This window comes from Tasmannia lanceolata, unplaced genomic scaffold, assembly GCF_043159265.1.
Source record: "Tasmannia lanceolata isolate RefF3 unplaced genomic scaffold, GAP_Taslan_0.1 ptg000020l, whole genome shotgun sequence".
Classification (NCBI taxonomy): domain Eukaryota; kingdom Viridiplantae; phylum Streptophyta; class Magnoliopsida; order Canellales; family Winteraceae; genus Tasmannia; species Tasmannia lanceolata.
The window spans coordinates 14,784,179-14,811,050 of NW_027518697.1; the positions used below are offsets into that span (position 1 = coordinate 14,784,179).

Consider the following 26,872-nt stretch of genomic DNA (forward strand, 5'->3'; position numbering starts at 1 on the left):
CAAACTGCTTCCGTGAAAAATACCTGACCAGATCTCTTTTCAAAGCAGGAGTACCAGAATACTGAATGCTTATCTCATCCCCGTGATTTGCCCACACTAAAATAAACACGCAGACATATTTTAACATTACAACTGTGTAAAACTTGCTCGTCACGTAACTCTAAAAAAACTAGGTGTAGATGCCATTCCTAATAGGATAAAACATGCACTAAAACAAGTTCAAACTTAAAGGAAAAAATTCAAGAGTGCTCACACTTTTTAAAGCTTTCATCAAAATTTGGATGTGCACTTATAGTTTCAGCCGCACCGAAAATCCCTATTTCTTGAAGTTGGCTTTCCAACATTTTCCTTCCAATCATGCTCTGTAGATGACAAGTTCAGTGTTATTAGAATGACGTATTGCAAAGTCGTACGAGCGCTATGATAATATATTAATATGTAACATGTGGCAACTACATAACAGAGAAAAACTGACAGTAAAGGCAAATTAAGCACCCAAAAATTGTTTCTAATACTCAGAGCCCAGTTTGCATAACAGAGGAAGGAAATTGAGTGCAGAGGAGAAGCCTGAAAGCACAAAAACAGAGGCTAAAAGAATAGATTTTCTGATTTAAATTCAGTTTACAACATTGATTCCAAACCTTTCAAAAGAAAAATGGTTGTGGGAGCATGAGTAGTCCATGAGTATAAAAACGGTTACCACAAGTTTTTACAGAATAATCTTCAAGAAACATATATACAAATAGCAGAATAATGAATATGCCTCACACATTAAAGCATCATCATCCGATTTCAATAAAACAAATGCATTGGCTGTAAAGGAGACCACTGAAAGGTATATATATATATATATATATATATATATATATATATATATATATATGAGAAAACGGTTCCTACACATATGTGTAGAGAGTTCTCTACACACTAGCTTAAAATACAGTGGGGGCCCACATTGTTTGGGTGATCCAAGCCATCCATTTTAAAGGCCCTCACATAGATAGGGTGTCTACAAAAAATCAGATCCATAGGATCATCCCAACCCTACGATTTGTGGAGGTAAAATGGATGTCTTTAAACCTTCACAAATTAGTCCATTTCTTGCCTCCACAGTTCGAATGGTTAGGATGATCCTATGGATCTGATTTTTTGTGGACACCCTATCTATGTGACGGCCTTAAAAATGAATGGTTTGGATCACCCAAATAATGTGGCCCCCACTGTATTTTAAGCTAGTGTGTAGATAACTTATCTACACATATGTGTAGGAACCGTTTTCTCTCTCTCTCTCTCTCTCTCTCTCTCTCTCTCTCTCTCTCTCTATATATATATATATATATATATATATATATATATAGAGAGAGAGAGAGAGAGAGAGAGAGAAAACAGTTTCTACACACAAGTGTAGATAAGTTATCTACACACTAGCTTAAAATACAATGGAGGGCATATTATATGGGTGATCCAAACCATTCATTTGATTGGCCCTCACATAGATAGGGTGTCCACAAAAAATCAGCTCCATAGGATCATCCCAACCCTAGGATTTGTGAAGGTAAAATGGACGTGTATAAACCTTCACAAATCTATCCATTTTTTGCCTCCAAGGTTCGAAGGGTTAGGATGATCCTATGAAGCTGATTTTTTGGGCACACCCTATCAATGTGAGGACCATCGAATGAGTGCTTTGGATCACCAAAACAATGTGGGCCCCCACTGTATTTAAGCTAGTGTGTAGATAACTTATCTACACTTGAGTGTAGAAACCGTTCTCTCTCATATATATATATATATATATATATATATATATATATATATATATATAGCTTCAAATTAACGAAACTAGCGAATGAGTGCCTCTTAGAAAGTTAAAAAGAAGAACGAAAGATAAGCTGGAAATTAAAGAGGATTAGAAGGTGCGTAAATCCAAGAATTGTGATGGGGGAGTTGTGGTTGAGGAATAACGCCCTTTGGGGCAAGTGGATTTGGATGTTTGGGGAGGAAAAACAAGCGCTGTTGCGCAATTAATGTTCTGCGCATTGAAACTTTTATGCGAAATGCATTATCTAAGAACTGAACGAACCACATTAACAAATATGGATGCAGTCCTATTATACCTCGTATAAGGGGCATCTATTTATCTAAGAGTCAGGTTACACATCTGGGTCAAGGATCATTATTTTGTAACTATGGTGGTGCTAAATCATTTTACTGATGTAGTGGAGCATATGGGTTTTGTATATAGAAGTTTCACACATCTGGGTCAAGGATCATTATTTTGTAACTATGGTGGTGCTAAATCATTTTACTGATGTAGTGGAGCATATGTGTTTTGTATATACAAGTTTCTTTCATTTTAAACCAACTAACAAAAGAATGTAAGCTGTTAGTAATATATTAAGACAATTGGTTATTGATTAAAATATATAAAGAGATACAGAAAGCTTTGAAATTTATTTGCATGGTATAAAAAATGGAAACAACAGAATTTTGACTCTGATATTCTAACAAAGAAAAAGAATCTGAAACACCAGCAATTCTAATAAAACAGAATCAAACAAGATAGAACATCAAAAAATGACAGAAAGAAAATCTTCATCTTGACTTTTCGGACAAGATTAGCCAGATATCATGGAAACATTAACTCAAGGAACTTAGCTTTTACCTGGGTAACATTTGTGCGGTCTAAACAATCAATGCAATTGGTTCTTACAACTCCAAGTTGCTCCATAACCTTCTCACCCTTACCACTCAACAGAAAATAGCTGCCACAATCCACAGAATGTAATACAGAAAAAAAAAGAAAAAAAAAGCAATTGAGAATGCATAATGGCATCATGTTTGATCTATACAACTTGGACAGATAACATGTAGAGAAAAACCAGCATATGAGGTTGTTGAGTTTGCAAACATGATGAGTTTGCTAACACTATATTGGGCTTCCCTATGAAATAGTAGGCCTTCTAAATGGTTTACTGAGAAGGTGGAGAAGAGATTAGTCCAGTTGAAAAAAAAAACGCTTTCGGTCATTGGGAGGCGGAATTACTCTTGTTAAGGCTGTCTTGGCTAATCCTCCCACGCATTATATGCTGTTATTTCTACGTCCGGGTTTAGTGAGAAAGAAGCTTGATCAGTTTCAAAGGAATTAATAGAATGACAGGAAGTTCCATCTTGTTAAGTGGAGAAAGGTGAGCAGAGCGAAGGAGGGTGGTTTAGGAAGCAAAAGATTAGAGGGTATAAACAAGGCACTTCGTGGAGGATCCTGGGTAATAGCCCTTGACTATTTCTTGGGTGAGGATCCTCCCTGAGTTCAGATTTGTGTCAGCGTAAGGCTTATTGAGGGGATGGAGTGAGATTTGTAATAGTGAAGAAAAACGGCAGACCATCTCTCCTAGATGGGATCCTCTTGAGCCAGGAAAGTTCAAGCTGAACTTTGATGGTTCCAGCATGGGTAACCCAGGTCCTGCAAGGATTGGCGGCCTTTGAAGGGATCAGAGGGACAAGACTTTCGGGTCATTCCGGGTCCCATTGGCATTTCATACTCTAACATGGCAGAAGTAAGAGTCGTGCTACAAGGAATCAAGCTTTTAGAGGCACACACAATGGATAGAGTGATAGTGGAAGTGGACTCTTTAAATGTGATAAGATGATTAAAGGAGAGCCTCTCCCCTCCTTAGCGGTCTGTGTTGTGGCTTCATGAAATCAAAGATCGCAAGGAGGGATCTACTATCCTTTTTAATCATGTTAGAAGGTCTGCAAATTCGGAGACAGACAGGCTTACTACAAAGGGAGTCCGGCATAATTCTCTAGAGCTATTTGATTATATAGTCCTAGTTGGCTTTCTGTTTTCTCTTTTCTTTTCTTCCTTGTTGTTTCCTTGCTCTTGACTTCCTCGGTTCCTTGTTGTTTCCTTGCTCTTGACTTCTTCGGTCAGGGTGTCTTCGTATTCTCTTCTTCTCTTTAATGAAATTTTTTATCATTCAAGAAAAGGCCCTGCTCGAAAAATTGTTGTCGAAATTCGAGGAAGATAGAAAGTCCTTATGGAGATAGGTTATTGAGGGTATGGAGCCAATTTTGGGGGCTGGATTTCACAGTACCTATATAGAGCCCAAGGACCTCAGTTTGGCAAGACATTTTGAAATAGGCTTCTCTCTTCTAAGAAGGCATTCTTTGAAGAGCAGGTAAGGACAATTTGAAATGGTGCAAAGAAGTAATGATGAGCGAGATTCCAAAGGTTAGAGTGGAAGTTAATTGGCACCCTTGCCCTATTTATTGTTCTAAGTTTCAATATTCATAACATCATGTATGTCAAAAACCAACACCAACAACTGTGTATAATTTTCTAACACCTGCATTAAGTATGATTGTATGAAAACCAAAAAATTAAAATTTCATCACTAGATAATAAGAACAAGATTGTTCTCATGAAATTTTCTGCAGATGTGACAAGAAAAGCATTCTCATTTTTATTTTTTCAAGTCATCTTGTAAGATGAACTTTATGGGGTACATTTAAATTTTCCATGCCATTTCTATATTGAATGAATAACATACCTATTTTCCTTGAGGTAATCTGCGATTTGATCATAGAGGAGAGAAAGGCGCTCAAATTGGATATGACCACAAATCCGGTGAAAATCGAAGTGTACATATCTACAACGCATAGCAGTATTTAGCCGTTTGCATGGGAATATGAAAGCAATGGATATAGTAATAAGAAACCAAATGATCTTACCTTACATCATCAGTTAAAATATTCTGCATTGCATTTGCATATTTTTCGCTCAAGCGTCCCTCACCTCCATGCTGATGAGAATGACAGACGTCTAAGTAACAAACAACTATAATCACACACGAACGCACACCGCACACACGCACGCGCACGCACACAATTTGAAGCATATGGAAACCCTTTTTAGTGTATCTACATAACTTGGAGGCTCTCGGCTAATGCCGATCAGGACACAAAGTCAATAAATATAGTTTCTTTGAAGATAATATAGAATAGAGAGAGAGAGAGAGAGAGATGCATATAATGCATGAATTTGATCACATACATGCATATAATGCATGAATTTGATCACATACATGCCATCCATTTACAATTTCAACCATGAAAGACAAGTTATTCCAGAAAATCTGCATGGATGAAAAACAAAACTTGAGAAACATTTTCTAAGATATACCTCATTGACAAGGTCAACAGCTAAAACAGATCCATATCTTTTCCGTAAATCCAAAAAGTGGCGTTCAGCTACTCGAGGCTGCAACATAATTCCCATGCTTTATAAGAGCAACACTGTTAAACTAAATAAGGAACGCAGAAAGTTGCACAAAAAAAACAGAGGAAAGTAACCAATAAAACAAACAATTACGAGAAAAATAGCCACTAGCATACCGCCTCCTCAGGTCTCACAATCTCAAAACGAGGCTTATATGTCAAATCAACAATCTGTTCCCATAATATTGGAATAGACCCTCGAACCTACAAAGAGAATAAAACTCAACAAGCTGTAATGTTATTATTTAATATGGTATATCAATGGTATATCCAGAACAGTTAATCACAAAAGTAAAAAATGTGAAAAAATCAAACTTTAATTCGAATAAGTATCATCCGTCATATTAAATCTACTAAACCAGAAATCCATATATTTTGAATTCTGGACGTCAGACCATCATACTAACTTTTTTTTTACCGTCATACTAAACTTAGTCCCAAGTCCCAACAGCAGATGCCACATTAAAACAAGGACATGTGACATTCCATGTTTGTTTACATAAGATTCTAAACTTACCATCGAAACCCCTGGATACACTACTCCAACATCTGCTTGACTATTTTATTTTTAGCTTTATCACTAGTTGTCCAGCAATTTAAAAATAGGTCTATCTTTAATGTGCAAGGAACCCAAGATTCTTGCATAACAAAAGGATATGTAAACTCCTACTTAATTTTCAGAAATTATGCCAGCTACAAATATTGGACAACCATGTCACACATACGTTGGCGCATGGAAATCAGGTTGAGACCGGATTTACAATTTTTTTTCCATTTTAGTTCGGGCTATCGGCTATTGTATGATATTTTTAAAATAACCCCGCATAACTGGATGTGGTTTTCCTACGCGCTATACCCTTACACATAACATACAAATAAGCATAACAAAAGATTATAAATATCAAACTTAGATGGACAAAGTTATGCATACAAGCACATAAAGAAAACAACCTGTAAAGAAGGTTGCTCAAGCAGAAATCAATACAAGAGGAAAGCAACTCGATGCAATAAACTATTTCCCTATAAATAAAAAAACATGATTTGCAAGTCTAACAACTTCCACATTTCCTTCTCTATGGATACAGGATATGAGAAATCAGAAAAGCAATCATTTCCAACAATTCCGTAAATAGCAAGCAATGATGCCAAGGAGGAGGAGATTAAAAGTTGTCAGTTGTTGGAGAACCTCCATCAGTCCAAACATTAGTATAGCCCATCTTCACCAGCAGTCTCGCAACAAGCTAAGCCACTTTAACTTGAACATCGATATCCTGGTCATTGTCCTTATGGCAGAGTTGCATTCGCTCCAACAAAGGGGGGAAATGATGCAACACAAGCCCTTCAAACCAGAAATTGGAAAAGGGTGACTTTAGAGGGAAGAAACTTCATTGAATTGGTGTCATTATTTGATTAGTGGAGTATTTTAATGGGTTTTGGAAATTTGTTGTTTTCAAGATAGATGGAACTATTTGAAGCTTCTCATGCTTCTATTTTGAATTGAAGAGATTTAAGTTGAAGTAGGAAAAATTAAAATGGATTGTAGTTGAAAACCATTAAACAAAGAATTTTTAAATTTAAACTTGATTCGGTTTAGTTTTCGTTAACAAGTTACTACATTTGTTCTTTGGGGATTCTAACTTGTAAAATCATTGTTCTAGAAGTTTTGAAGTTAGAAAGTAAATAAAGGGTCTAGGGCGTTTGCATCTTGGAAAGAAAACATTTCAGATGTAAAAAGGGTCTATTTATATTATATAATACATATATCCTATACGTTTTTTTATGGAAATTAAGGGATTTGAAATTTATGCAAGTTGAGTTTCTCTCTACTTCTAAAACAATTGAACTATACACTAATTATTTCCATCATGTTTGAAATTTATGCAAGTTGGGTTTCTCTTTACTTCTAAAACAATTGCACTATACACTTATTATTTCCATCATGTTGTGTTTTCTTCAAGTATTCTATTGAATTTCTTCATCATGTGCTGTTAAACTTGTCCTACTAGAAGCGGAGCAGGTTAATCCATAAGTCGATGCACATGTGTGGGCGTCAAATGCTGATATTGAGCTTCGTTCTACCATAAGAAATGGTGCTTCATATTTTCCTTACTTTTATATGATTAGCAATCCTATAGGATCAGCCCCATTAGTGATTATTTGCCTTCAATTCCACATGCCATGAATTCAGGCGATTTAGTTCCATCAACAGGTCTCATGAATCATGATCGTGTGATCACTACAGAATGTTTCTGTGGACTTGTTTTGGGCACTTTGAAACTACAAGGAACACCTTGTCTACTCTGCAGGACTACAAAGTAATTTAAATTTAGTAGTCAATTTCTAAGTATCTTCATAATTTACAAGTTTCAGCAATCAACTAATAATTTAATTCCCTATTAAACAAATCCAAAACCATTACTAACCTACCAAAGCATATCTCAAACATATCTACTGGATATTCATCAAATTAAAAGAAACAAAAAAGAGAATCAAAAGAAAAATGACAACTTTAGCATATAGTGCCACATTATTGATTCTGTACAAAACGTTAAAACTGGCTCATTTTTATACTTACACTTTGATAGTTCTAGAATGGCGAAATAATTCATCACCAAGAAGCTCAGCCATCCATACAATCATTAGGATCTTTACAAAGAAGTACATAATACTTTACCTGCACAAATGATGCTGTAAATCCATTTGATTGTGTAATCTGTTCAGTTTCCACAAAGTTTGCAACATAGCCATCTGAATCAGCTCCTCTTCTCCACATTCGAGTACCTTATAAAATAAGCAGCTTCATTCACAATCAGATCAGCAAAATCACAACGTACAATGTTTTAGCACCACTGACAAACGCATATGTGTGGGAATGCACACAAAATTCTAAAACCTGTCAAAAAAATATAGAACCTACCCAGTCAACTTATGAAGAACTAAGACATGATAAACAGTGTTTGTTTGCTTTTTGGTTATTAGGTGAAACAAAATTTACTAAAAAGGAGGAAAAAGGAAGAAGAGGGCATCCAAAATCTGGAAGGGGGTAATAGAAGACCATACGACAAGTATATGATGCCAATACATCAATCAATATACGGGACACCAAAGTTTGCTAGACCAGTTTTCTTAATGGATATGAGAGACACACACTTCCAATTAGGATCCATAGGATGATACATTGCTCTGAACCTGCAAACACCAGGGACAACTCCTTCAGCGATCTGATCACAAGCGCCCCACTGCCTTCAATCAAAATCCAAGTGTAATTGGCCAAGGGAATCGAATCTGATTCATATGACTAAAATTTATGCCTTAATTACTTGAGCTGGTTCCAGAAGGGTGATCGTAAGCAAGAATAAGTCACAGAGCAATTGGAAAAACCATACCATAGTCTGCACAATGAACCTTGCAAGCCTTGATACCATTGTGCTGTTATAGTTATGATTTCACTTCAGCCAACGTTCAGTGCGAGCTTGCCAAAAATCTTTAGGTCTAATTTACTTCGAATCATCTCTTGCATACATTAATCTAATCACAAATTACATCACCAAGGAAATGCATCGAAAAATGCTTGGTTTCATGAATTCGGTGATTACATTTAAATTTTCAAAACAAAATTTTAAGGGCTTTAGAAAGTCCATATCCTGGAAAACGGTAGAACTGTTTGAAGCTTCTAGCATTTCTCTTTTCGATCTAGGAGGCTTCAGTCGAAGTAAGAAGTTTGACTTAGAATAGGTTTATAGAATAAGCTTAGGATAGAATGTCTATTTTAAGCGAAAATTTAGATTAGTTTCTTTAGAAAGCTCTCATTTTTGCCAATAGACAATTATATCTTGTTTCAAGGCTGTTTAATAAGTAGCTTGCACTCTATCATGTTGTTGTTCTCTGTAAACACTGCCTGGTTTTCTCTTGGGTTTGAATTACCCCATCGTGTGGTTGTGAAATTATATACAAGTACAAGAGCATGTTAATTCTTGCATTTTATACAATAAAATTGAGTCTTATAACATTATGTGTACCGTGTTAAATGTCTAATATAATATACCCAATGTTGTATTAAGATATAAAAATGCAATACAGCAATATAAACAACATTATATGATATTTCCTATATACACAATTACACATATACCATTTTTTGTTACATCAAATAATTGAAGGTATCATCTTTTCAAAATTTTAAGCTATTAGTAATAGCCTGTCGGCACTTGTATTACCTGTTCTCCTTGTGCATCTCCGTGCAACTAGAGTAACGTCAACAATATCTTTTCCAATCACTGCTTGGAAGTTCTGAAAACCTGTTTGGAAGTTAAGGTATAACATCAAAGTAAAAAACAGAATGAATACCCAAACTAGGTCTTATGAGACCAAACTAAATCAGTCGGTAAAACTTGAAACAGCACACTTGGCATGAAAGCCAAGGAAGAAAAAGGTAGGCAAACTTTAAGGATATTCCCTTGGATGACAGGAAGTAAGTATGGATCAAGCTGCATAAATAGGACCATAATAAATAGGTGTCAGCAGCCACAAGATTACAAATGCACAATGTTACTAAAGAAATAGCATCCTGCCACATATCTTAAGCAGTGACTGGTCAGAAAAGTATCTCACTTTGTGCTCTATCAGAACCTCCAACATGTAATTATTCCAGAGAAACCTCGGGTCTGCCTGTGGAAAGCAACATTCAAAGGTATGATAATGCTATGATTTGTGGACACGGACACGAGTGTCGCGTCTCGACACGGACACGGGGTGTCGGACACGGCAAACTCCCAAAATTTAGAAATGGGGACACGGCTAAAATAGAAAGTACATACACTCATGATTTGTGGACACGGATTCGTGTGCCGAGTTTCGACACGGATATGAGGTATCTGACATGGAAACCCCTAAAAAGCTAGAAATAGTGTGACACTCGTACACATACATACGTATAAAGTTGCTAACACTTCTAGCAGTACATCTAAAAGTGTCTAAAGGAGTGTCGACACGTGTGTCGGCAATAAATTCGAAGTGTCCGCTAAATCATAGTGATAATGTAAAAGCAATACAGCTGTACAACTTTTTAACTTCAAAATTTTCTTGTAAACATAGACGCTGTTAAGCACATAAAGGAATGGCAAGTATAATAGTAATGTTTGAAATGTCAGGAGGAGATGCTGCACGAGCATATATCATCTGACTGCTTTCTGTCAATCTACTTAAACAGATATTCTGTTCATAGAAATTGTAAATTCTCAGGGATTGTAGAAGGAACTCATAATGAATGGCTCCAAAAGTAGTGTGGAAAACCTGACAATAACAAAAAATGGAAACCATTGAACTTACTGACAATGCATTACTAGAAAAAGGATCATTAGAAACTGGAATTACCTGCTAAAACTGAGTTCCTCTAATATAAATGTCAGCTCTTGATCATTTCCATTCAAAAAAATAAATAAATGTTGACTCTTGAGTCCATTAGTCCCCGGAAACACTTGAGAGATCAATACTCATCGTTCTTGATCCCCATAACGAACTCCCAAGTTGCAGAGTCTAGAGAGAAGGTGATGATGGCAACTACAAAAAATGGGTTTCGATGAGCAGCAAAAGGTGATGATGGCCATGTTGAAGAGGCACTAGGCAGAGTATTCTTTCACCCATTAAATATGAGGTTAAATAAGTCCAAAATCTTATATAAACAAAAAGATTCAGGGTCTTGTCCCAGCTCCAGATTGGAGACCACCAATATCAATTAGGAGAGACAATCTGCTCAACAATACTGTGATATAACTGGTCGTTGGTCCCTTGGAGGAAAAAAGAAAGATACCGTGGAACGTCTCTTCCCTCGCAACAATACGGGCAATATACAACTCCTAATCCATCCAACTGGTTCTCTATTCTCATTAATGGTCCTCCTAAAGGTTTTTTTAAGTCCTTTACGGGTCTTAGACAAGGTGATCCCCTATCGCCTTTCCTTTTCGTTATTGTAGCGGAAACCCTGAGCACACTGTTGGATGCTGGCAGAAGGGCCGGCCTAATTGAAGGACTTAAGATTGGTCAAGCTGGTGTGGAGGAGTCTCATCTGCAATTTGCGGGCGACGCTCTCTTATTTTCTTCTCCTCAGGTTATGCAAGTACTAGATCTTAAGGCCATCCTCAGATGCTGCTATGAGATGATCAATGTGCAGAGATCAAATTTCCATAAATCCAGAATATTTGCTTAAGCCTAGAACCTCAGGTGGTTGGGGGCCTAGCAATCATTATGGGCTGTCAGCTGGATCGCCTTCCTCCTAATTACTTGGGTTTGCCACTGGGTAGAGGGAGACCTAAGAAGCTATCTTTTTTTTTGAAAGGACCTAAGAAGCTATCTTGGGATCTGATTGTGGATAGAATTAAAAAAAGACTAGATCCTTGGAAACGAAAACTGGTGTCTCGTGGTGGGAGGTTAACCCTTATTAGATGCAGTTCTGGCCAATATCCCTATTCATCAGCTTTCTTTGTTTAAATGCCCTATGAGTATTGTCAACCGAACTGAACAAATACAGCTGAAATTTCTATGGCGGGATCAGATGAGAGGAAAGGCATTCCTTTGGTGTGTTGGGGTATCTGTAGAATAAGAGAGACTAATTCGGCTTTGTTGGGTAAGTGGTTGTGGAGGTTTGGAGATGAGCAATCACATTTGTGGACCCAATTCATAGAAAGTAAGTATGGGGCAAAGTCTGGTCATTGGGAATCAGGAGATGTTTTTGGTAAGCAAGGAATGACTGTTTGGCGGGACATTATGTGAATGAGTTGTCGCTTCAATTTGGGTACTAGATTCAGGGTATATTCCGGAGATCGAATCCGCTTCTGGTATGATGCTTGGTGTTCTGTCAGCCCTCTAAAAGATATATTCCCACCTCTATTTCTAGTGGCGGGAAATAAGGAGGCTTTTGTTAGAGATTGTTTTCAAAGGATTGGGGGCAGTGTGTCTTGGACCCCGAGATTCAGAAGGAATTTTTTTGACAGGGAACTGGATACCGTGGCAAGTTTTCTTCAAGTGTTGGATGGGTGCTACATTAAAAAATATGGGGCAGATAAAAGGATATGGATCTGGGCCTCTACTGGCATTTTCTCTGTCAAATCATTCTACAATCAACTTGTGCCTCTTTCTGAACCTTCCATTGCAACAAAAGTGTGGAAAATCCAGGTTCCTCCTAAATTGGGTATTTTCTCTTGGGCGGCTTTCCGAGGTCGGATTCAGACGATTGATTTTCTGCGGAAAAGGGGGATGTGGTTGGTAGATCATTGCCCGTTGTGCATAGAATCAAGTGAATCAATTGATCATATATTCATTCATTGCAGGGTGGCTAGAGGGATTTGGAGTGGTATATTATCCAGGTTAGATATATAATGGGTGTTTCCATCCAAGCTTTCAGATCTTATGGAAGAGTGGGAGTCGTTCGCTTGGAGGCATAAAGGTAAGGTACTTTGGAAAACATGTTTTCTAGCATGTTTAAGGGACTATGGAAAGAAAGGAATGCTAGAGCGTTTGATGGTGTGACAAAATCTCCCTATTTCTTGTTTGTTAAAGTCATTGTTTTGGTTATTGCGTGGGTGAGAACTCTCCCCATGTTCCGCTTTACCCCGACTCATGATTTATGGGAGGGTTGGAAAGAGGTTTGCTCAGGGAGAGGCGGGCTTCACTTGTTCAAGAATGGGAGACACCTTTGGAAGGAATGTTTAAGCTTAACTTTGATGGATCTAGCTTGGGAAATCCCGGCCCGACAGGAATTGGAGGAGTCTTGAGGGGATCTAGTGGGGACATTATTTGGGCCTTTTCAGGTCTGGTTGGGACGACAGATGCTAGAGAGGCGGAAGTAAGAGCGGCCCACCAAGGTATTCTCAATCTAAGTGTTGAATCCTTGGATAAGACGATCGTGGAAGGGGACTCTATGAATGTCATCCGGTGGTTGAGAGGGTCAATTGTTCCTCCTTGGAGATTTGCTCAACCTTTTGATGAGATTCAAGATAAAATAGGTGAATCTTCAATCATCTTCAATCACATTAGAAGGTCCGCAAATATTGTGGTAGACAAATTTGCTCGTCAAGGCGTGGGGAAGTCGTGTTTGGAGATGTTTGATTTCCTTCCTCCATAAGTGTTTTCATTTCCTTTGTATCTATTTTCCTTTTTGTTTTTATTCTTGTATCCCGGGGTCGACCATCTCGGTCTTCTCATTTCCTTTTGAATGAAATTACAATTATTAAAACAAAAAAAATGCAGGCGATAAGGAAAGAGAGAAATGCCCGTGTCTTCAAATGGCACATTAAAAGCCCAGCATTTCTTTTTTCTAAAATGATAGCCATAACAATATCGGCAAAATGGATCTGTAACCTCGGGAAAAGGATTGGCTCTGAGGGCTGGGCACGGGGGTCCCAGTCCCGAACGTGTTGGCTATCGATGGACTGCTCGAGCTGCACCCGCGGCGAGAGCGTGTCGTCGCGTGTCGGCCCCAACTGCTATTAGCAATGGGGCCTGAAATGGCACTGCTAGGCGACCCGCTGTGCGCGGAAGTTAGAGCGGAAGGGGAAGGGACACACAGGACGAGGAATTCCGTGCAAAAGAGAAGGCGAGCGAAGACCATGGGTTAAGATTGTTCCTTGTTTCAGGTTTGTGTCAGCATACGATCTTTGGCATCGGTGGAGGGTGATCTGCCCTAGCTTTGAACAGGGGCCCAAGATTGTGCAGGATTGGGAGCCGCCTAGCCCCAGTCTCTTGAATCCTACTTTTGATGAATCTAGTTTGGGGAACCCGGGACCATCATGTATTGGAGGTCTACTTCGAGATGAAACGGGGTATGTGAAGTGGTCAATTCGGGTTGCCGATCCTAGTGAAGCAGAGGTGCGTGTAGCTCACCAAGGGGTCATGTTTCTTGAGAGAGAAGCCATGGACAAGGTGGTGGTGGAAGGGGACTCTCCCAATGTGATCCGTTGGCATAGAGGTTCTCATTCTTATCCATGGTGATTTGCTTCCTACGATGAAATTCAAGACAGAGTGGGAGGCTCCAGTAGTACCTTTCACCACGTGAGGAGATCTGCTAATAGTATAGCCAACAGGCTAGCAAGGAATGGTGTCTTTAAAGAAGATTTGGAGCTGTTTGATTTTCTCCCTCCTTGAACCCATCTTCCCTCTACCCTATGTTGGGTGTTGCTCTTTATTGTTTGCTAGTATTTTTTCCATCTTCTCATGTGTATCTGTATGGACCACCACGGTCTTTTCCTTTATTAATGAATATCCTTGCCATTAAAAAAAATATTGTGATATAAGTAGCTTTCATAATTGGGCTTCTATTGTGCCCATTGTTGCCAAAAGTCGCTAGAAGAGCAGAAGCAAGAGGGGGATCCATAACAAAACAAAATCTCACTAAGGAAAATCTATATCCTGAGCTACAGACCCAAGTACAACAGAGAAGTCATGTAGGTGCGACAGGAAGCAAAGTAATAAGAGAAATCCCCGGTCCAACGAGTCAAGTTTTCTTAGGGTTTCCAAGCACCACTCAAAGGGTCGGTCTACCCTCCATGAAAGATTGCAGTTATCTTCAGTGAAATAAGGAGCACTCATGGGGCTTTTGTGATTCAAATCCATCAAGAAATAAAATGTTAACAATTATTTGGCTAAAAAGGATGTTTCCCAACTAGCTCCTCAACTCAACTCAACTCAACAAAGTCTTTGTCCCAAACTAGTTGGGGTCGGCTAAATGAATCCTTTAGCAAAATTTCATGAAGAAGGTGAAAGGAATCTACCCGGCTCTAATCCTGGCTCTAGCTGGGTTCTTCTACATGGATCATTTTCTTCCATTCTATCCTGTCCAAGGTCATGTTCTCTATTATGTTCCTAGCTATCAAGTCTTTCCTCATTGTTTCTACCCAAGTTGTTTTCGGTCTGCCCCTACCTCTTTTTACTCCATCAATTCGGCACGAGTCGCCTCTTCTCACCGGAGCATCCAAAGGCCTACGTTGGATGTGTCCAAACCATCTTAAGCAGTGCTCTCTCATCTTCTCCTCAATTGGTGCTACCCTCACCTTTTTACGAATGTCTTCATTTTTAATTATATCTAACCTTGTGTGGCCGCACATCCATTTAAGCATTCACATCTACACTACACTCATCTTACGCACATGCTGCTTCTTGGTGGCCCAACATTCTGAGCCGTACAGCATGGCTTGGCCTTACAAATGTCTTATAAAACTTTCCCTTCAACTTGGTTGGGATTTTACGGTCGCACAGAACTCCTGAGGCAAGCTTCCACTTCAACCAACCCGCTCTTATTCTATGGTTAACATCCTCTTCAATCTCTTTCCTTATGTAGAATTGAACCAAGCTAGCGAAAGATATCCCTCTTAGGTACCTCCTGTCCAGTCATATTTACTACATCCTCATCCCGCCTCCTTACGTTACTAAAGTTGCACTCTATATACTCTGTCTTAGTCCTACTCAGTCTAAAACCTTTGGATTCCAAAGTAGTTCTCCATAACTCTAACTTAGCATTTACTCCTGCTTTGGTTTCGTCGATTAATACTATGTCATTAGCAAATAACATACACCACGGCACCTCATCTGGATACCCTCTGTAAGCTCATCCATAACTAGCGTAAAAAGACAAGGGCTTAGAGCTGATCCTTGGTGCAGTCCTATTGTAATTGGAAACTCATTAGACGTGTCATCCATGGTTCTGACACTAGTTACTACTCCATCGTGCATATCCTTAATCACATCAACATATTTAGTAGGCACTTTTTCCCTTTCAAGGACCCACCACATAACACTACTGGGAACCCTATCATACGCTTTCTACAATCAATGAAAACCATATGAAGGTCCTTTTTTATTTTCTCTAAATCTCTCCATTAACCGCCCAATCAAGAAGATAGCTTCCATAGTCGATTGTCCGGGCATGAAGCTAGTTTAGATGTACTTTCGCTTGCCCTTTCATCTAGGGTGTAAACGAGCCTAGCCGAGCCGAGCCTGGCCCAGCTCGGCTTGGCTCGTTAAGCTCAAGAACTCGGCTCGGGCTCGAACCAACCTCGAGCTCGGATTGGCTCGGCTCGGGCTCGAACCAACCTCGAGCTCGGATTGGCTCGGCTAGGCTCGCGAGCGGCTCGTGAGGCGGCTCTCGAGAGCCTTACCGAGCTCAGATTATATTAAGGGCAATGATATATTCACCAGTGTTTAAAAACTCGTTGACTCGGCTCGGAACTCGGCCGAGTCAACGCGGAATGGTGGTGACTGCGTCATGGAGTTACAGACTCGAGCGAGTCCGCGCCATCTCGGCCGAGTTCATACCGAGTCAAACAAGATCCATCCTTTTACTGGATGTGATCGACTTTGGCAATCATTTTTGCCCATTCATGACTCCTCAGACCTTTAATCTTTCCATATACTGCTTTTTATTCAAAAGAAAAAAAAGATCTCTGTAAAAAAATCATACCTATAAATTTGGGTCAATGTTGATTCTCATTCAATCTGTGCAAAAGCTCGACAACCTTTGCCTCGTCAAACCATTTTTGCTCGTAGGTTTCTGATTATCTAAAAGATTGGTGCTAATTTCTCATTTATGATGTTGCTACTTGGTTTATGTTCTACTGGTAAAGGGTTGCTTTTCGTTTCTCAAGGTAAGAAGAAGACGATGACCTAAGCCCAAAAAGTTATACCTTTATTTGTTTAAAAAACAATTGCAATAATGGTTAAAAGGTGTTTGAAATCTTAGCCGTTGGATCAGCATATGCAAAACCCAAAATTTCAGAAATGAAATTTAGAATGTATAGATATGATATGTTATATTCGCCCCTTTATTACATGAGACAGCCCCATGTATTATAAAAGAATAGTACGAAATACAGTAGAGGAGGCTGTCCTGAGTAAAAATAAGGGTAGAATATATCACTTCTATTGTCCTTTATTATCTGAATAAATGTAGACTGGCAGAAAACAGCTAGAGAAATAGTTAGAGTGATAAAGCTAGCTATATGACAGCTAGTAAAAATCATGTCTTAAAGCTGGCATCTCACCTCTCTACCTCTCACCTGTCAAATTTGACACTTTTCCCATTTGCTAATACTACACTGCCCTATATATATTTAATATATTAAATCCTTAATGAGCCTTAACGAGCTGAGCCCGAGCCTAGCCTAGCTCGGGCTCGGCTCGTTAAGGATTCCAGCCAAGCTGGAACCGAGCTTTTACCGAGCAGAGCTCGAGCGAGCTTCTGAGCCCGTGCCAAAATTGACACCCTTACTTTCATCTGCTTCGAATGATTTTTCCTCTTGTAGCTCTGCTTACCCTTTTATCTGCTTCCAACAATTTTTTTTCTTTTGTCCCCCCGAGAAAAGAAATGCCAAAATCTAAGAAGCTCCTTCCATTGCTTCTAGTACAAGGTCTCAGAACCCAAAGAGCCAAAATCTCAATGAACTGACTTGATGTGATTCGAGCATAACTTGGTATCTTTAGGGACATTTTAATAATAGTTTCTATTTTTTATGTAAGCACTTTTTCTATTTTGGTATTTTTGCTATTTTGGAGCCTACATGTGGGGGTTCTCCACAAGTCCACATCACCTAGGGCCCACACCACCCCACATAGCACCAAGTGAGTAGTATTTAGTTGTGACTTAAGTGTATTTAAGTCTTATCAATGATTTATGACTTAAAGTCTCTAACATCCTATTGGTTAAGGCCAGTGTTTAAAAACTCGTTGACAAGACTCGGAACTCACCCGAGTCGACGCCCTTTTACCTTGCCCACATTCTGCGTTGCACCACATCTGCATTCTTGGCCGCATCCGCGCCGAGTCGACAAGGGCTTTTCTTGGCCGTGTTCCGTGTCACATCCGTGTTTTTAAACATTGCTTAAGGCAAATCTCACCTATAAATGTCTTTTTACAGCCCAAGGATAGTGTTTCTTCCTCCTTCCTCTAATCTTTCTCCCTTCTCTTCTCTTCACTTCATTCCTCCTCTTTCTTTCCCTTTCTTTCCCTCTCCTATCTTCTTCTTTCTTTTCTTTCCCTTCTCATCTCCCATCTTCTCTCCTCTTCCATCCCACATCTATTTTTCTTCCATTTCTTCTTCTCACCCTTCCCGGTTGGGTTTATAAACTATTCTTCTTGCCCCCTTATCTTTTTCTTCTACTTGATCTTCTTTCCCTCTTTTCTTGATCTTGATCTTTTCTGGATCTTTCTTTTCTTTCCTTGATCTCTTTTCTTGATCTTGATCTCTCTTCTTGATCTAGATCCCTCTTCTTGATCTCTTTCCTTGCTGCCTTATACGTATTTCCTCACTGATTTCGTAGTTCAGGCTGCACACGAGGACATTTTCTCCACTTTGGTTCCATCCATTGTGGGTTGTGGTTATCTTGAACTGTTCATTGGTTATTGTGAAAAAACAAGAGAAACCCAAAAATGAGAATTGGAGAAGGTTCGAATAGGTCAGAAGCAGCAAGAACAAGTACTCCAACCCCATCAATTTGGACTATATTTTCTGAGAAGATCCAACTGAAGATTAGCATGTTAAGAACGAGGCCCTACTAGTAACGACCAGTCAAATCCTTGCATGGGATCAAAAGAATCAGATGAGGAGTCAAGTGCAAGTCATAGTCATAGTCATAGTCATAGTCGAGGAAGACAAAGTACAGAAAGATATGAACTTGACGGCATGGCGGAACAAGAATAACAAGCGAAGTCCATATGGAAAGAAAAGACATCAATAATGTTGCCTATGGAAGATATGAACTTGCCGGGTCATTTTTTGTTGTTGTCCGTGGGTCCTTGTTTGGGAATGCGAACCAGATGTTGTGGGCATTCCCACATCGATAAATAAAGTAGTGATGTGTATTTATTGTTCCTATTACCCTTGTGTATTTGACATGAGCAGGTGCCGTACCATTCACTTGTGATAAGTATGGCGACCCTAAATAGCTATGGCTAGAGTGAATACCAATCCAGAGAGTTGGGGCTGTGATGGCTCTCAGATTATCATCATCTACATGTGAAAAGGTGCTTTATTGAGTAGCATGGGTGAATCCCTGGCTTTAAGTTAGTCTGTTTCACGTGAAATGACTACAAAGGGAGTCGTGAAATGACAAGAGTGACACTGGATTTATGTCCTCCTGGGCATACATGGGAGCTTGATATTTGAGAGCAAAGAAGAAATTCACAATATGCTCATTAATGGGGCCACATGAACCTTGTAACTCGAACAAGTGAAATGTAATTAATGATGGGAAATCTAGCAACAGGTAGCCCAGGAAAAATACATATGACCTATGAAGCATGGGTACGGGTACGGGATGCGGGTACGACACAACACGGGTACGTGGGTACGTGATTTTCCAAAAAAAATGGATGTGGGTACGTTCGGGTACGCCGAATATAATAATATATTTTAGTATTTTATTATATATTTATAAAAATTAAAAATAATAATTGGACATCAATCAAATAACAATAACATCACCCAATGGAAAATTCTAATATTAATCTTCATTTCATAAGTGATTAAGTTCCATATTTCATAACATGAGGCATCACTACATCATTCATTAGAAAAAAAGTCTGTCGCCAGTGTGTTGACCAGTGCCTGACAAGATGAATAATTTTTATAGACCAAATTATAAGAATTTTTATACCGGACTTTTGGGATTTAATAATTTTGGACATGATAGATTATATGAATTTTTAAATTTTGAAAAATACCCCACCGTTTGGAAGTTACGAAAGTTAAAATTTTGACCTAACCCTTTTACTTCGAATTTTGTACTAAAACAGGAGAGTTGACTTTTTTCCTTTTAGATTTGGGTCTTGAAACTATTTTTAATAAATCCAAATGGGTGGTATTCCATTATTTACATGTAAACTTACATGTAAATAATAAGTACAGGGGAGGAGAGAGAAGAAGCGGGAAGATTTACACCAACTAGGAGAAGCAGGATGTGTCGGGTGCGCGTGAGTGTGCACCCTAAACGCACCCGACACCCACCCAACAACCAAATTTGGGTTTTTTTTCTTTTCAAAATGTGGGTACGTACCTAGGGCGTACCCGACCGTACCCGCACCCAATACGTGTCGGGTACGGGTACGGGTACGGGAGCCCCGGGAGAGTACCCGTGCTTCCTAGCATATGACTTACATAGGATCAGAGAATGACCAAAGAGCACTCAACTAAGTTGCATAAAAAGACAACACTGCTCATAGTTGCCAGAGTGGGAAGCGACTGCGAGAAGAGATACCGGATGCGAGGAGTTTAGAATGTAGTAAGAGAAAAGCACTAAAGAAAGTAAAGAGAAAATATGTAGGAAACGTCATTGAAAGTCAACATTAAAAATGTAATAAGCCTCATTGGAAGCGAACAAGAAATACATATAAAGAATAGGATTGTAGTAGGTCAGGCAGGAAGGGTTAATATAGGTAAAGATTACAAGCAGAAAGAAGACTTCGCAACTAATTAAAAAGAAGATCAACATAATTTTCATTTGAAACTAAGATGAGTTTTCAATTTTACAACTATTCAAAGAAAATGAGTTTTCAATTATACAATGCACTATTTTTTTAAATACACTCCTTTGACATCATCAAAATGAGAAAATGTTCTTTTAGGAAGAAATAATCACTTAAATAGGAAGCGTGCTCTCAATTAAGAGGAAACTAGTATGAAGCGTCTGGGAAGCGTATTTTCCCTAAATTTGGGAAGTGGGAAGAACTTCGCTTCCAAAGCGGTTTCCGAGGAAGCGAGCTTCCCAAGCAACTAGGAAGTTTCCGGTAACTATGAACCAAAGTACAAACTAGCATTTAGGAAATAAAAAAGGTACAAAAACAATTCTTCATAAGCTGAGATGCTGTTCGAAGTATCCGTATAAGCAGATGTCCTGAAGTAGGAATCATTAATATTGTTTGAGAAAGCAACTCCTCCAGTGAGGTGTTGACTAATTTTTCCATCTTTTGTTCCACTTATGATGATATGGCATGATATGCCAAGTTTGTAGTTTCTTTCTTGTGCTTTTTCATTGTACTGCCTTTGCTAGCTCGGGTTAGGTGGGTTTCTTTCTAGTTTAATAAATGTTCACTTGCTCAGAAAAAATTAAGAAAAAAAATAATATGGCAGCAAAGTGGTTTGTTAAGTTTTTTTTTTTATATATAATTACTGCTTTGCAGTTCAGTTCTCCACAATCTCCACAATGGTTTCTTAAGTTTGCAATCATATTGGAAAAATCCAGCCAGTTAACATAAATAGAAGTCACAATTAAGGAAGAAATAGCCAAACAAGATACTGGCACTAAAATTACTGAATACATACAAGGAACAAGTATTCAATTTAAGGAAGCCTTTGAGCAAAAATTTACCTGTCTCCAAAGAGGAAGCAGCTTTGACTCATTATCCAGATCCTGTAATCGTTGTGCACTACAGTACAACAATCATATGAAAAGGCTCAGATTGACAAAGATCTAAGCATAGGGTGGTGGCAAACGATAAAAGAATAGGAAATTAGGTGAAGGAAAACTGAAGTACTGTTAATGTTGTGGCAATTATATGAATGCTATAACAGGGAGCATTTGTCCTCGATGCCCCCATCAATTGCATGATTCCTAAGGCTAGGAATGTTGAGATTCATTTAAGAATCTGTTGGAGTAATGTTTTACACAACAGTTGTGATCCCTCCTTAGCCTTGTTTATCTAGTTCGAATGTATATTCATCGTCTCAGCTTCTGGAGAGATGAAATACACTCATTGTAGTAAGATGGTTGTGGGAATAATCTTCGAAACTACTGAGAGATTCTAGAGGAAACATGGTAGCAAGCCATGCTATACACTTTGAGGATGTGATAATAAAGATTTGTAGAAGCTGATTTGTCAAAAATTATTTGATGAGCTTCACTGGGAGACAATTTTCAGCAGAGGGGTATGGGTATCTTGTCTTTTGAGGAAATTCGCATTTATAAGAAGAAAATATATGGCTGAAAATCATGCAAGTCCAGGTATTTACTTCTGGATTACTGCCTGCCAGGCTTTCGCTATTGTCTATAACTTCAAACAAGTAAAAAAAAATCCAAAGACTATGAGAAGATAACAACTTCAATCATGTAAAGATGTGAATGTGCAACCAGCCTCAATGACAAGGTAGGAGCCGCGACTATGACACAAAAAAATACAGTATAGCTTACCAAGTTGTGGATGTTAAACACAATAATGGTTCCATCTATAACTAAAGAGCATGAATACAAAAACTCACCTGAGTGTTAGATTGACATCATAAGAGAAGTACAGACCAGAAGTTCTCTCTGCAGCATTTAGGAGCATAGAAAACTCAGTCTCCATCTTTTTCTGTCAAAAGGTAATGCAAATGACTAAGTGTAAAATAATTGTAACCATGAGAGAAATCACAGATATGAAAAGTACAGCCTGCTGACCTGTTCTGCAGAGGAATTATTCAGAGACTGGTTGCATGACAAAATCTCCAATGCTGAAACTCTAAAAATGGGATGACCCAAATAAGAACCAACGCATTCATGTTCCGTGATCACCAATAGATAGGCCCCTACCATATAGACAAGTGAGAAAAAAAAAGATATTTCAGGTAGGCAAGTAAATCATTGTCTCAAAGAATAACTTCAATGCATGTATCAATGCACACGGCAGAAATAGGGACCCACAAGCATGGGATCTACACCCAAAACTTAAGCATCTCAATGATAGACATATAGCAAAAGATAGTTCAAGTTCATGACAATGGTGAGCTTGCCTGCCAAAAGCTTGAGCATTCCTATCACACCAAACACCGTTCGAATTTTTGGAGCCTGAATAGAGCTACATTGAGGAAGTTCTCCTATAGAACACAAACATGCATAGTAAGACACTCCTACTTACCCAACAGATAAAAATGTTAAGAAATCAAATATCCATAATCAGCATTTGTAAGAAACAACCAATTACTCCAAAAGCTTAAGCTGTTAGAGTTGGTGTTATTTAATCATTTGTACTTCAACACTGCCGCTCACATGGGGCCCCAATATTGGATTGGCCGTAGCATTGATTTTTAACATCAAGGAGTTGTTGAGTTCTGAACCCGGGACTTGTCGTGAGGAAATATCTTTGATACCATGTGCAATAACCAATTACTACAAAATTAGGGGTGCAACTTGAGTTGGGTCAGGTTGAGCTTTAGCTAAAAAATGAATAGGGATCAACCCGAACCCGACCCGACCCGATTTTAAGGTAAAAGCTCAACCCGAATCCCAAAAATTGACCCGATTTGCACCCCTATCCAAAATCTTAAGCTGTTAGAGTTGGTGTTATTTAATCATTCATACTTCAAAACTCCCCCTCACGTGTAGCCCCTCTTTTGGGTTGGCCTTACACATGGATTTTTAATATCATGGAGTTGTTGGGTTTTGTATCCAAGACCTGCCGCGAGGCAATAGCTCTGATACCATGTGAAACAACCAATTACTCCAAAAGCTTAAGCTGTTAGGCCATGTCCATTTAAGATTATGACAACCGATTGTGAGTGCAAAACCGATTATTGGACTGAAAATTACGTTTAAATTTGAGTCCAATAATCGGTTTAGCACTCACAATCGGTTGTCATAATCTTAAACGAACAGGCCCTTAGAGTTGGTGTTATTTAATCATTCATACTTCAACAATTTGCATCAGAGATATAAAGCAAAGGTAGCCAACCAATCAAATTCATGGACCCATCTGCGCGACTGATTGAAAGATATGAATCAGAAATGCCATCAGTCGGCTCAATAACATACTGATCTGGCAACTCCCACAGTCGCATCCGTGTATAAAGCTTCCGCTCAGAGTTGACCTTCTCCATTGCAACCGGAATCCGATACGCTAAAAAAAAGTACAACTGATCAATAGACAAGAAAATTCCAGAACGAGAATCGGTTTTTTTTTTCTCGAAGAACTACTCAAAAGTATCAAAATTTGAAAAAAGATGGTGGATGTTTAAAGCGTGTGAGAGATTTAATCCATAAAAGCCAATAAGGAAAACATGAACTTGGAAAATCCAGAATGAAAATCTATTTTTTCTCAAAGAATTACTCAAAGGTATCTAAATTTGAAAAGGTACGATGGATGATTTAAGCGTGTAAGAGATTTAATCACATCTATAAGGAAACCTTAAAATTGAAAAGGAAATATGAATTCAGAAAGAAAAAAAAAACACATTCCTTCTGCTTGTACTAAGAAACTAGGATCAAAGAATATCCGATTACAGTGAGAAAGAGGAAATGAAAAAGTTGAGAAAAGTGGAATAGATGAGGAGAAAAAAACCCTAGGAGAAAAGAGAGAAATACCTTTAGAAAGGCTATGAAAGGGTCTGTTGTTGTTGGATTTGCAGAGGGAAAAGGGTGGGGCGGGAGTTCGTGGGGGGCTATAAATAGGAGAGAGAGGGTAGAGAATTGGGGATCTGAGAGTCCGATTTGGGAGGGGAAGGTGGCCACCGCATAATAAAAGCCCTAGTGACAGCATGTAAAAACTACAATAATAAAAGTCTACTTTCTGTAGAGATGAGAAATGAAAGACCTTTCTTTCTAACTTTTAAGGCGTTGATAAATTTGCCCCCACAAGTCCCCATTCGCCCCCATTTTCATACCCTCGCAAGTCGCAACGTTCTCACATTCACACACATTTCCCTCCTCACCCTGTGTAGATGAACATTTGGTGGGGCCAACAAATGAATGGTTTACATCTTTGAACTATCATCTGCAGATCGGAGGGTTAGGATCATCGTATGGAGATGATTTTTGGGACAGAGCCTATTTACATTGGGGCACAACAAATGAACAGGTTGGATTTACAAACAAAGTGGGCCCCCATGAATTTTTCGTATGTATACCTACGCATAGAGACCATATACAGTGGGTCCCACCAATTATATGGCACAAAAGGTGGGAAGTAATATATTTGTCCCCTTTTCTTCCATTGGCCACCCCTTCTAGTGTATTTATGATTGCTCATTTTACAAGGGATTTCCCGAGGAAGAAAAGATGAGATAATATATAGTGTTCATGGGTATGTGTGCAAATAAGATTTTATACGGTTTAAGCCCTTGTAGTCCCGTATTTTTCAAAAAGTATTTTACGGACCACACTATAGGATGATCCAAACCGTCGTCTGTCTTATGGAACACAGCATAAATAGGCTGTTCCCTAAAAATCATTTCCATATGATGATTCTAGCCCTCCGATCTATAGAGGTTTTCATAATATTCAGTTGCCCTATATATCGGAGGGTCCGGATTATCCTATAGAAATGATTTTTTGGGCACAGGCTATATGTTGTGGCCCATTACATGGACAGTTTGGATCATCTTATAGTGTGGTCCGTACAATACTTTTGAAAAAAAATATATGGGACTGTAAGGGCCTACACCATATATAAAATCATGTGCAAACATGTTTTTAAAAAGGGATTTGCTAGAGTCCATCATGAAAGGAATTTCACAGCTAGTCCGTCACATGTCATGCCAGTCACCTCGTGAATGAAGGCAACAGCTTTTTTCTCCATTCAGGAGGTGGCTGGTCTGACATGCGACAGACCATAGGGGTGCAACTCGGGTCGGGTTGAGGCCAACCCGAACACGACCTGACCAACCATTTGGTCAACCCGAATCCGACCTTACCCGAGGAACCCTTTTTTGCCAACCCGAGATTTTAAGCTTAAAAAACAAAAATATTAACCCAAGCCTTCAACCCAACCCAATTTTTTTCCTGGTTGAACCTGTCGGGTTCAGGTTGAGCCCGCCCAAGTTGCACCCCTAACAATTCCCTCTTAAAAATACACTATATCCCACCTTGTTCAAAAATCCAAACGATTCAAGCATAGGCCCTAATCTAAATAGGTTGTGCCCTAAAAAATCATCTCTATTGTACTATCCAAACCCTATGGTCCGTAGATGAAAGACTTCATACATAAATCTCTACACATTGAAGAGTTAGAATCATCATATGGAGATGATTTTGGGGGCAATTCTGTTTTGCACTAATTTTTTAATCTCTTGCTCTCTCTGGGGCAAATCTCTATGTAACGTTTTGAACCAACCATTTTTTGGGCAAATCTCTACGTGTATATGTGGGCCCCGATTGGATAGATCTGAAATATCCAATTGATGGGGAGGTCACACCAGATTGCTCTTGCATGATAGACTTCTAATTCGTAAAAAACAAGCAAATAGATAAGCATCGAGACAGTGATAATAATCTATAGAGAGACCACTAATATCCCTATATATTTCATTACGTTTAATCACTAAATTATTAAGATTTCCGACGGTAAGTGATATATCCACCCCCTTTTCATTGCTTGGGACACCCGAATATAGTGTATCAATGACTGGAAGGGGACCGGACTTACGTCACGGGGAAGTGTTCAACGGCCCAGATTGCCATGTACATGAGTTCGGGTGTCCCAAGCAATGAAAAGGGGTGGATATATCACTTCCCTTTCCGACAATAATACGGCTATATTTCTATAACAGGACAAAAATGTCCCAATTTGGTACACAGGCCAGCAACCCTTTGGTTTGGACAGTCAGACATCCAACATAAGGCCTATCAGATGGACGGTCCGAATC

General features: G+C 38.9%; 1 protein-coding gene across 1 annotated transcript in view; it reads right to left on the reverse strand.

The window, feature by feature from the left end:
• LOC143854081 (phosphoinositide phosphatase SAC6-like) overlaps positions 1–24,802 on the reverse strand; it is a 36,027-nt gene extending 11,225 nt beyond the window's left edge. The window contains exons 1-17 of the mRNA XM_077363832.1: positions 24,594–24,802; positions 23,965–24,129; positions 23,027–23,110; positions 22,695–22,822; positions 22,517–22,608; positions 21,630–21,687; positions 9,892–9,948; positions 9,734–9,767; positions 9,498–9,578; positions 7,955–8,061; positions 5,398–5,484; positions 5,186–5,263; positions 4,735–4,805; positions 4,554–4,652; positions 2,666–2,765; positions 254–362; positions 24–96 (exon numbers count right to left, since the gene is read on the reverse strand). Coding sequence (XP_077219947.1) covers positions 24–96; positions 254–362; positions 2,666–2,765; positions 4,554–4,652; positions 4,735–4,805; positions 5,186–5,263; positions 5,398–5,484; positions 7,955–8,061; positions 9,498–9,578; positions 9,734–9,767; positions 9,892–9,948; positions 21,630–21,687; positions 22,517–22,608; positions 22,695–22,822; positions 23,027–23,110; positions 23,965–24,129; positions 24,594–24,768 — 1,598 coding nt within the window. The 5' untranslated portion in view covers positions 24,769–24,802. The remainder of the gene's footprint in view (positions 1–23; positions 97–253; positions 363–2,665; positions 2,766–4,553; positions 4,653–4,734; positions 4,806–5,185; positions 5,264–5,397; positions 5,485–7,954; positions 8,062–9,497; positions 9,579–9,733; positions 9,768–9,891; positions 9,949–21,629; positions 21,688–22,516; positions 22,609–22,694; positions 22,823–23,026; positions 23,111–23,964; positions 24,130–24,593) is intronic.
• Between the last annotated feature and the right edge of the window lie 2,070 nt (positions 24,803–26,872).